The 12,526-nt window shown below is 41.6% G+C and overlaps 1 protein-coding gene across 1 annotated transcript in view; it reads left to right on the top strand.

Annotated features, from left to right (window-relative positions):
- The window catches only part of LOC109828982 (proline-rich receptor-like protein kinase PERK12), a 14,305-nt gene extending 2,084 nt beyond the window's left edge, over positions 1-12,221 (top strand). The window contains exons 6-12 of the mRNA XM_020396009.1: positions 1-225; positions 527-607; positions 707-777; positions 871-947; positions 1,104-1,251; positions 10,954-11,115; positions 11,568-12,221. The exon at positions 1-225 is cut by the window's left edge and continues 198 nt beyond it. Of these exons, the coding sequence (XP_020251598.1) occupies positions 1-225; positions 527-607; positions 707-777; positions 871-947; positions 1,104-1,251; positions 10,954-11,115; positions 11,568-11,900 (1,097 nt within the window). The 3' untranslated portion in view covers positions 11,901-12,221. The remainder of the gene's footprint in view (positions 226-526; positions 608-706; positions 778-870; positions 948-1,103; positions 1,252-10,953; positions 11,116-11,567) is intronic.

Raw genomic sequence — 12,526 nt, 5'->3', positions numbered from 1 at the left:
GATGTGTATACAAGGGCACTCTTCTTGATGGCAGGAGGGTTGCGGTGAAGCAACTCAAGGCTGGAAGTGGCCAAGGAGAGAGAGAATTCAGAGCAGAAGTTGATATCATTAGTCGAGTTCACCATCGATATTTGGTCTCTCTTGTAGGCTATTGCATCGCTGAATACCATCGGTTGCTTGTTTACGAGTTTCTCCCGAATAATACTCTTGAGCACCATTTGCATGGTAACTTGAGAACATCTTTTTGATTTAGTTTGGTGGCTTAATTGCGAATAGATGCCCCATAGTTCAATTGCTGCAGATAGACCCCCTGAGTGAAATTTTTGGACTCTTTTAACAGTCAGACATAATTCACTCGGGGTCGAACTGCACTTGGGCAAAAGTATATGGGTCTATCTGCACCAATAGCCCTACAGAGGTTCTATTCGCAATTGTGCAATAGCACAGGGGGTCTATCAACAAGTAACCTAGTTTGATTTAGTCGAAAATGCTAAGATTTAATATGGTTTCCATGACTATGGGCCAGGAAAGAATACGTTGGATTGGTCGAAAAGGATGAGAATTGCCATTGGTTCTGCTAAGGGATTGGCATATTTACATGAAGACTGTAAGTAGTTTTTATTTTCATTTTGAGAATAAGGCGAATATAGAATGTAGTTATGGTAATATCATTTTATCTTTCTTAGGTTTGTTCTTATATCTTCAGGCCATCCTAAAATTATCCATAGGGACATAAAATCAGCTAATATACTTTTGGAAGATTCTTTTGAACCACGGGTATGCATGCATTCAGGTTGAATTGTTCTCTTCTTCCCCCTTTTTGAGTGTCAACTGTCATATTATAATGTTCCTAAATTCTCATACCTATAGGTTGCAGATTTTGGGCTTGCAAAACTTTCAAATGATACTAACACCCATGTATCTACTCGTGTTATGGGGACCTTCGGGTAGATTTTGATTCCATTAAACAATCATTGAAATGCTTATTTTACTTGAACTACTTGAATTTCAATTTCAATTCATTCTTCTTTTTGGTTCTCTGTGTCAAATAAAAAGAAGATATATGAACATGTACTTATCTGTAAATGTTTACTGACTATCAGATACATGGCACCAGAATATGCATCGAGTGGAAAATTAACCGATAGATCTGATGTGTTTTCATTCGGAGTCGTGCTTCTTGAGATGATAACAGGACGCAAGCCTGTAGATGCAACGAGACCTATAGGAGATGAGAGCTTAGTCGAATGGGTAATGCTTGATTTCTTTTATCATATTAGCTTATTTCACATTTATCTTAACTCTTATAGTCTTCATTTCATGGTTGACACTTTAGTTGGAAACTTTTTGGATACATTAGTTTGTAATTAAGAAGTTGGCTGTTGAATGTTGAATTGTTGATACTTCAATTATATCATTTTCATACACGCGCATGTGCGTGTGCACGCACAGAGATATAGTTGAAATATATGAAGAAACCCTAATCTTATTAATGAAATAACATGGGCTTATATAGGCCCCCTACAAATACATCTTACAAATAACCCCTTAACTATTCTAATATGTCAACACTCCTCCTCAAGATGGGCGAAAGATATCCACTAAGCCCATCTTGTCACATCCTCTAACCATATCTACTGAGCTAAGTCCCTTAGTCAGACAATCTGCTGTCTGGTCTTTAGTTGAAACATGACTTAACTCTAGTAATCCACTGTCCAACTTCTCTTTGATGAAGAGCCTATCGATCTCGATGTGTTTGGTTCTATCATGCTGCACTGGGTTATTAGCGATACTGATGGCTGACTTGTTATCACACCACAGCTTCATCTTTGCTCATTGATCCAGTTTCAGCTCCACCAACATACTCTTCAACCATAACAATTCCGCGACTCCCAAGACCATAGCTCTATACTCTGCTTCAGCTGTTGACCTCGCCACCACTGACTGCTTCTTGCTCTTACACGAGACCAAGTTGCCTCCTATAAAGATACAATATCCTGAGGTGGACCTCCTGTCATCAGCACAACTAGCCCAATCTGAATCACAATAACCCTCAATGCTCATATGTTCATTCTTCCTGAACATCAATCCTTTTCCTGGGGCACTTTTCAAATACCTAAGAATCTGGTACACTGCGTCCATATGACCATTCCTCGGATCATGCATGTAGCGACTTATTACGCTCACTGCAAAAGAGATATCGGGAGGTGTGTGACTCAAATAGATCAACCTGCCCACCAGTCTCTGGTATCTGTCACGATCAACCGGCTCTACAGCCTCAGCACCCAGTTTGAACTTCTGATCGATCAGTGTAGTTGCAGGTTTACACCCTAACATCCCTGTTTCTTTGAGAAGATCCAGTGCATACTTTTTTTAGGAGAGAATAATCCCCTCAGCTCCTCGAGCTATCTCTATCCCAAGAAAATATCAAAGCAAGCCAAGATCTTTCACCTCGAATTCCTTACCCAGTCTCACTTTGAGTTGGGCAATCTCCTTCTCATCATCTCCTGTAATAATCATATCATCCACATATACCGCTAGCATGGTAATGTGGCCTCCACTTCGTCAAAAAAACACGGTATGGTCGGCGTTGATCTGCTGGTACCACATACCAATCATAGCCCTCCTGAATTTGTCAAACCAAGCACGTTAAGACTGCTTCAGGCCATAGAGGGGCTTCTTCAATCTGCAGACTTTGCCCACTGTCTGATCTGTGTCGAATCCTGGTGGTATTTTCATGTATACCTCTTCCACCAGATCTCCATGAAGGAATGTATTCTTCACATCTAGTTGGTGTAGCTTCCATCCACCATTTACTGTCAGAGAGATCAGGGTCCGAACAGTGCTCATCTTCGCTACCGGTGCAAACGTCTCATCATAGTCGATTCCATACGTCTGGCTATACCCTTTTGCCACCAGACGAGCCTTGTAGCGCTCAACTTGTCCATCTGGATTCTGCGTCATAGTGAAGACCTATTTGCATCCAACTGCTCTCTTCCCTTCTGGTAGTTTTACTAGTTCCCAAGTGCGGTTCTTCTCAAGAGCCCCTAGCTCCTCGTGCATAGCCGCTTTCCACTTTGGGTCCTTCTTAGCAACCTGTCAATTGTTAGGTACAGTAACAGAGTCCAATGATGCAATGAATGCTCCATGTGCAGGGTGAATATTAGAATATAATACAAACTGGGTAAGATCTCAACCATATCTATCGGGAGGATGTCCCACATTGCTACGAGTAGTCCTCCGTACTGACATTGGTGTGAGAGGAGTAAGGAGAGGAATGATATCACATTTAGAGGAATCTGATGGTAGTGTAGGTGTCTCAGGAGTCGGGACAGGCGTTGATAAGGGACTTGGCACTAGTGGCACTGTAGGTACTGTTTCTGCAATTTGTTTCCCCTTTCTACTATAGGTAAGTAGCTCCCTCTGAACCGTGGGCCTAACACCTCTTGTCTCCTTATCCTCTTCTTTTTTATTCTCCTGCTCCTCCTCAACCAATTCTCCTTCCCAAGGAATCGTTAGAGAAATCGATTTCTTCATATTATTCTCTACATTATTCATCTGCCTCTCACCATTCTCCCCTTCTCACCTCATACTTCCAGTATTGGGCGAGTCACCAACGGATGAGGGTACCTTCTGTGTGTAATATGGCTCAAATTCACGAAAGTACACATCCATGCTCACGAACAGCCTTTTCTCCACCGGGCTCCAGCAAACATATCCCTTTTGAATAGCAGAATATCCCACAAAAATGCACTTCACCGTTCTAGGGGCAAGCTTCCCGACTGATGGTCTGTTATCCTTCACAAAGCACACACAGCCAAATACTTTCAGTGGAAGAATCCCACCATTATCTCCTTTCAACGTTTCACACGGAGACTTCCAATCCAGTACTCTCGAGGGCATTTTGTTGATCAGCGCCGCTGCAGTCAATACTGCTTGCCCCCATAATGTTTCTGGGACATTCATGGAGATCATCATACTTCTAGCAACCTCTAAAAGATGTTTGTTCTTCCTTTCCGCTACCCCATTCTGAGCTGGTGTGTATGGACATGTAATCTGGTGTTGTATTCCCTAAGATGATAAATATTCTCCAAACACCCTGTTGGTGTACTCTGTCCCATTATCAGATCTCAATACCTTCACCACTGCTTCATATTGAGTCTGAAACATACCTATGAAAGTTTTAAAAGCAGCCAAACACTTCACTCTTATTCTTTATCAGGTATAACCAAGTAACACGAGAGAAGCAATCAATGAAGGTAACAAAATACTTGTATCCATTCATAGAACTTGTGGAACACGGCCCCCACACATCTGAATGTATCATATCAAATGCATAAAAACTCCTATGATCAGAACTAACATAAGAGCTTCTAGTAAGCTTTCCCAACTTACATGCATCACACACAAGTTTCTCTTTATTTACTTTCTCAAATAAAGATGGATATAACCTACTTAAAACACCATGCATCACACACAAGTTTCTCTTTATTTACTTTCTCAAATAAAGATGGATATAACCTACTTAAAACACCAAAAGAAGTATGTTCCAAGCGTTTGTGATGAAGCATCAACACACTCTCAGCACTCTGTAGGCTGTCTAAAAACCACAATAAATAGCTTATCCCCCATCAAACACCGGTGATGGAAGTTACAATCTGACGACTTCCAGAAGGCTGTAATATGAAGACTTTCGCGTAGATCGCTGAAGGTTACAATCTGACGACCTTCACGATAACTGATGGAAGCTCTAATTCAACAGCCTTCAAAATCAACATCGGGAGTTACAATCTGACGACTCTCATATTCTCAAGGAGCCAAGATGAAGATTACAAGACAATGATCTTTGCAACGCTATGACAAAAAGAGATTACTTGGTGATAATCTCTTCAAGGCAAGACGCGGAGGTCCTCCCCGTGTATCAATACCAAAACGCGGAGGTCCTCCCCGTGTGTCAACAGTAAAATGCCAGGGTCGAACCCGCGTTACAACATCAAAACGCCAGGGTCGAACCCGCGTTACAACATCAAAACGCCAGGGTCGAACCCACGTTACAACATCAAAACGCCAGAGTCGAACCCGCGTTACAACATCAAAACGCCAGGGTCGAACCCGCGTTACAACATTAAAACGCTAGGGTCAGACCCGCGTTTTTCAATGCCCAGCGAGTACCCAACTCCGCGTCTCAATTCTAAAACGCGGAGTTAGGATCCTGAACGCCCACGTGGGTGTTTGACTCGTTCAAACACGAACTGAACGGTTGCAGGAACCGTTTTCCCTTCACGATTTGAGGGATTTTCGCGTCACTATGGAGAGAATTAAGGGGGCGGTTACACCCCTTAATTCCCTATAAATATGGGTAAACTCAACTGAGTTAAGGGGCTGGCATTTTTTTGGATCTGAGAGTTGGCAGCAAGGTTGGATTTTTCTTGGCTTGAATCGACCATTGAAGGTGGGCTTTTTGGAGCTAAGAATTGGCAGCAACAGGGGAGATCATTGGGCGAACTTCGGAGGAGATCGGCATCATCCTTCAAGGAAGATCATCTTCAACGTTCGGCAACAGAGAGCTTTGATCCTTGGCTTATAACCGACTTTCGGTTCAAATCAAATCTTTTTCAAGAGTTAAAACTCGTTCAGAGTTATCAACTCATCAAGAGTTTCAAACTTGCCACGCAAGTTCTCCACAGCGTCGAATCGTGAGGAGAAGACATCGTTCCAGTGAAGCAAGACGTGCGGATCGTCAACGGAGAGCAAACTCGACGCAAGCATTCGAGGGAGGCACTCCATCGCCACCGTGAAGAACCCAGTTTTAAACAAAGGAGAGAATCAAATTCGTTCTCTTCTCTTTTGTAATCAAGTTGTAATCGGAATTAAAGGAATACAAGTGTCCCAAGCGTTTGTGATGAAATATCAACACACTCTCAGCACTCATCTCAGATCCTACTTCTGCTCTCTCTACCATTGACACCAAAGCTGAATCTAGCCCTTCACGATCCAGATACCACAGTCCATTACGCCATGTGCCAGTCCCAAGTCTCCATCCTGTCCCCTTCTCCTGAAAGATCACCTTGGGAATATCAAAAGAAACAATACATTTTAGTTGGAGGATGATAGAACTAATGGATAAAAGATTGACTGGAAAGGAAAGAGCATACAAAATATTGGACAAAGTTACAGAACCAGTACAATCGACTGTATCCTTACCAACCACCGGATAAAATGTACCATCAGCTGTTTGAATACTATCAGGCGATGCTAAGTGAGTATATGATGAGAACTCACTAGCATTACCTGTCACATGGCGAGACGCACCGGAGTCGACTATTCACTCTGATGATCTGTCGGGAGACATAGAAGCAAGAGCATGTATGTCATTAGTACCTTTGGTCGGATGAGCATAGGTAGCAGTGTTGTCTCTGGCGAAGAACGAAGTGGATGCCTCCTCAGTCCCACTCCTCAAGTTTCCATCCCCTGCTACTTGCTGTTTTTTTTAGTATCGTCAGGAGAGCACGATCCTCCTCTGTAAAGATCACCTCAGCTTCTTCTTCCTCTGCTATCGTCAGATTCGCCTGATTCCCTGCTCCTCTTCCACCTCGTCGACCCCCACGGTCATGACCACGACCTCCGAACTGTCCACGTCCACCCGAATCTTCTTCCTTGGGTGGCTTGGTGCAAGCATGTCTTAGATGACCCACCGCACCGCAGTTGTAGCATTATCGAGTCTCTCCCCTAGATCCAGTGTTGCTAGAGGCTGCCAGTGCTGACTTCACCACAGGAAGTCCACATGTCCCCGCCTGCAGCCGAATGCGAGTCTCCTCCTGGATCATAGCAGAGACAGCCTCCTCAAGCGTGGGAATCTTCGGCTGAGCTAGCAGCAATGCGATTCGCTGAGCGAACTCTGATGTTAATCCCTTGAGAAACACCATAGTCTTCTCTTGTAGAAAGGCCTCCCGCTCTTTACATCCCGGGTCCTTGCAGCTAGCCCGGGAGGAAAAATGATCATAATCCAGCCACAGGCGCTCCAACTCTGTAGCATATTTCTGTACAGTCCTCTCTTCCTGGACTGTGGCGTCGATCTCTCCTTTAATCTAGAATACCCTCAGGTTATTCCCCACTCCATCATATGTCCTCCTCAACTTCTCCCAGACGTCCTTCACCTTCTCAATGCCATCCACCGTGGCGGCGATCGTCGGGACCAACGAGTTGAGAAGCCAGATGTACACCAACATATGAGTGGACTTCCACTCATCTCTTCCCTCTGAGTCCTCCTCCGGCTCTGTCACCTCTCCTGTCAGATAACCCTTCAGATTTCTCCCTGCAATGGTATATCTCACCCGCCGCGACCAGCTCAGGTAAGTACTCGGTCCATCAAGCTTCAGATCGATGGTCGGAAGCTCCAACTTCTTCGATGGTTTTGTCGCGCTCTCACCAGCCGACAACTTCATCAGCTTCATCAAAGTTGACACCTCCGCCAGGGTTCAACTTCTTGAGATCTCCTCCATCGAACAGGCTTCAGACCCAACACCTTGGTCACCTACTCTTCCGATCCTTGTTGTGTACAGTGAAAATTTCGGCAGCATCTCTGCTGCACAACAAGAGTAGGATCGCAAACAAATTTCTCGTTTCTCAGAGGAAAACAGATCCAAAAAACAGTTATATATCTCATCGATGTGAGATATATACTCTTTATCACTCAGTTCGAGGACTGAGTCGAGGGAACCCATGCCAAACTCTAGGTCCGGCATGGCGTAGGCAAGAGGCGCATCAAAGGGTGGGAGTGGGCTGATGTCGGATCGAACAGTGGGGGCTGATCGGGGGAAAAAAAAAAGGGGGGGAGAGGGTTTGAGGTCGGATCGAACAAAGGGGTGTTTGTCGATCCGAACAGGGGGGGCTGTTGTCGAACAAGGGGCGTTGTTGTCGAACAAGGGGGGTGTGCCTGTGGGTAGGGGCCTGATGTGGGGGTGGCTCCCAATGGGGGGGAGGGGGCTCTCGGGTAAGGGGAGGGGGTGCTCTCGGTGGGGGGGGTGGCGGTGAGGGTGGAGGGGCGGCGGCTAGGATTTTGGTGGCTCTGATACCAAGTTGAAATATATGAAGAAACCCTAATCTTATTAATGAAATAACATGGGCTTATATAGGCCCCCTACAAATACATCTTACAAATAACCCCTTAACTATTCTAATATGTCAACAGATATCATCCACTTTTGTAACCAAGAAGTTGGCTGTTGAATGTTGATACTTTGATTGTATCATTTTCATGCACACGCATGTGCATGTGCACACACTGATATATCATCCACTTCTGTATGCACAGTTGTCTAGATACATCCTGAAACCTACATGTATCAAAAGTGAAATCATGATGCCCGAAACCTACAACTTTTGTATGCACAGTTGCTTAGAAAACCACAGCTCTTACTATGATCAAAAGTCAGATTAGGAAAAGAGTCTTCAAATTGCAGTCTTTTCTTTTCTTTTCCTTTTTTTCCTTTGCAGCATGGGATTGAAGTTCTATAGGTAAAATATGGATGTCTACCATTTATTGATTTAGATAACCAAATGGTCCTCCGTGCAATGAAAATCTTGGTTCTTCCATTATGACATCAAAACGTAGAAATCAAATGTATGTGTGTTGACTTTGTACAGCATTCGGCTGTCATAACATTGTTTGCAACTTGTAAAAAAAAAAATCTTCCAGACGGAGATGACCTTTATTCTTTTTTTACTTTTGATCAAAAAGTAAATAATTTTTTTAATAAATTGAGCTAGATTTTATCAATGTAAGAAAAACTTTTAGAATTTGAGGTAGACTTTGTTAATACTCCATGCAAGCTAATAACTTATACCCCTATTAATAGTCATGATTAGGAGTGCAAATGGATTTGTATATTCATGGTCAGCAGAAATAGATACATAAGAATATGAAACCATTTTGTAGATTCAGTGTTTTTGCTCTAGGATTTTGGATCTATATAAGTGGATTCTGATATAAGACATTCTGGTGCATTTAAATTCTTTCTGTAGAACAAGATCCTGTTGAGCCTTACCATTTCTTCTACATCTATTTTCCTCATGCGATCTCTATCTATAACCACATATTAATATTTCCTCATTACTTGTAACTGATCTCATAGCCCATAGTATAGTATAATATATATATATAATATATATATATATAATATATAATATATATATATTATATATATATATTATATATATATATATAACTTATGTCAACTTAAGTGGACGCTCCACTAAGTTCTTAGTCATTGATGATCACTGTGATTGAGCTACATTGTGGATAATCCGCTCCGTTAAACTTGATCTACATATTCTAAAAACCCCAACACACCAAATTTGGGGTAAACCCATCGTGGTTTGACCATTCATCCACTCGTATCAATTTTAACGGTTTCGAATGAATAAACTTTTTACATTGGCTCGACGGAGGGTCAAACCACGACGGGTTCACCCTAAATTTGGTGTATTGGGGTTAGAATATGTAGATCAAGTCTCCACGGAGTAGATCATCCATAATGTAGCCTCAATCAAGTGGCATCCTCACAGATGACTAAGAAACTTTGTGGACGGTCCACTTAAGTTGACATAAGTTTCTCACTCTCTCTCTCTCTCTCTTCCTCTCGCTCTCAATCATAATAGTACTATAGTACTATATTTATATATAATTTAAAGAGATACGTATATGTATTATAATAATGTACGTAGTACCACTTGTATATATTCAAATCATATTTGATCCATTTGCGCCCCTAGGGCTTATGGTCATACTCATTACCATACTATCTCTAGTCAGATTATACATTGCACAAAATTCGCTTTTAATTATGGATTCTTGAAATTTTGATGGATGAAACTTTTAAAATGTCATCCTTTGGAAATGTAAAAGTTAGAAAGCTACTGATTAAGAATCTTTGGAAGCTTCACTGTGGAGGTTTTTAATTGACAAGGGGGTTAAAACAAAGAATGCATTAAAAATTAAGCAGGATACTGAGAACATGGTTGAACGCTCTTGATATTAAGACTTTAACAACTGATACTGCAAATTTTGTAGTATTGCCAGGTTTTCCTTCTCAATTTTGGTCTACACATTATTGCTTTGCAAATTAAAATTGGGAGCGTATGCTCATTGAAGGAGTTGGGATTACCTGATACACATTGTTGGCAAATTTACCCGACCTTTTGCATGAAGATATTATGTAACTTTGTATCAATATCCCAATATTGTGAAAACTCGTGAGTCTTTATTATTGACAATTTATGCATTTTTTTGTTTTACCTAAGGCTATGCTCATGTTTGATATCTACATGACATGCAATGAAACATATTATTACTTGTTTTAATCTATCCAGGCGAGTTCATATTATGCCACGAATAATTCTACTGCATGCTTTATTTGTAGACACATAACTTTAGAAGCTTAGTTAGTTAGTTAACAGACTAAGTGAGTAAGTAAGACGCGAAAGACTTCAGAGAAAAACACTTCTATTTTGGCCTTTAGGAATGGTGGCCATTAAATGCACCAATTAGGAGAAGTGACAAAGAAGTAGAGGTAGGCCTAACAAAATTTCCATTTGGAAGAAAGTGTCAAAAATATGTGATGATGATTAAGTTAATGAGGAGATATCCCTCAACCTGAGTCAAAGAGGTAGAATTCATGTAGTTGACCCCAAGAATCGGGATAAAGGTCTCGTTGTTGTTGTTGTTGTTGTATCCTACTACCCTTGCTTATACTTAAGTCTAGTCTAGTCTATACCACAACAATCGAGAGCATTCTGTCACATTCTAAAGGACTTTTAACACATTTCGAAATGTTGCACAAAGATTCTAGATAATTCTAGAACACTCTAGATTGTTGTAGAAATTTATAGAATTTTCATGTGTTGTCAAAGTTTTTACTCGTACTATCTCAAAGTTGTTTGTTATCTTTACAGGCTCGACCGCTTCTACTTCATGCTCTTGAGACAGGAAACTGCGACGAGTTGGTGGATCCAAGGCTGCAGGGAAACTATAATAAGATCGAGATGTTTACTATGATCGAAACTGCAGCTGCTTGCGTTCGACATTCTGCTCCTAAGCGACCTCGCATGGTTCAGGTAAACATATTTGATTTCTGTTAAGAGCTTATAAGATCTTCTTCTCGCGGCATATGAATGTTTGAAGGGTTAATTGCACATCGATTCTCTTTTTCAACTTATACAATTGCTGTAGTTTCATTGCTGCAGATAGACCCCCTTGGATAAACCATTTTGTTTCTTCTAACCTGAAAGAAAGATAAAGTTGTTTTTTGACAAATAGAACCCTCTGAGGGTAAGAAAAAAGTTCACTTAGGGATATATATTTGCAAAAATAATAGTAGAGGGATAATAAGGTCAAAACATCGGGACTACACCGGGTCTACATGCAACCTAACCCTTATAAAATATAGTTAACAAACTGTTAGCTATGTTATAGTAAGCTAAATTAAACTCTCAAAAGTTAAAATCACGCAAATGGTCGACGTATTTGTCACATTCTTATGAAGTAACTTTTAACTTCTCTCTTCAAGGTGGTGAGATCATTGGACTGCCAAGACGAGATGCAAGACCTAACCAACGGTGTAAAATACGGCCAAAGCCAAGCCTTCAACTCTGACCAGTATTCTGCCGACATCCAAAAGTTCCATCGCATGGCCTTTGACGACGGCGACAGCTATGAGTTTGACTCCGTCGAGTATGACCGCCGCACCGCCGCTAGTGGTGAGTTACGCAAGCAGCATCAGCAGAATAGCGCGCTGAAGCCCGCCGCCGCCAATCAGCACTTTGGCGAGTACCCGAGTGATGAGTCGGATACACGCGCTATGTTTCGCAGCGAAAGGAGCAACGGCCGTGGATATAGTTAAGGTGGATTTTGCTTCTGCTCAGTTGCCGGAGTTTACCCCAAAAATTTGGAGTCAGTTACATGAATCATATTCCTTCAATCATACTCCTTCATTCAGTTCTGTGAGGGGTATCTCCTTCCGTTATACGTTATAACAAAACGCGTGTTCAAGCCCTTCTGGAAACGGGGTAAAATTTCATATTGGGAAATTGTATAGAAGAAATGATGAACAGAAGACAACAGATTTAACTTATATATTTATTTGTAAATTGTGGCAGAACCAAATTGACAATTTTGTATAGAGAAAAAAATTGGTGGACAGAAGACAACAGATTTTAACTTATGTATTTACATTTGTGAATCGCCCGAATTTAGGCAAGCTACGTGAATCATATTCTTCCGTTCAGTCCTGTTTAGAGCTACCTCCTCCTACTAAGTCCGGCATAACAAGCTTGTATATAAGCATCATCCCCTTGTAAACTAGAGTAATTTTCACTTTTACAGTTCTAAGACGATCTTTAGCTAGGCGTTGTGCAGTTATCACGTCATAAAGTGGTATGTTTGTGAAATGTACAGTTACTGAGAAATTAAAGGAGGATGAACAGAAGGCAACAGACTGATATTTTCATTGGTACTTCACATTTGTTC

This window comes from Asparagus officinalis, chromosome 1 (genome assembly GCF_001876935.1).
Source record: "Asparagus officinalis chromosome 1, Aspof.V1, whole genome shotgun sequence".
Taxonomy (NCBI): Eukaryota; Viridiplantae; Streptophyta; class Magnoliopsida; order Asparagales; family Asparagaceae; genus Asparagus; species Asparagus officinalis.
The sequence above is the reverse complement of the archived record's forward strand: the minus strand, read 5'-3'. Positions and strand labels throughout refer to the sequence as shown.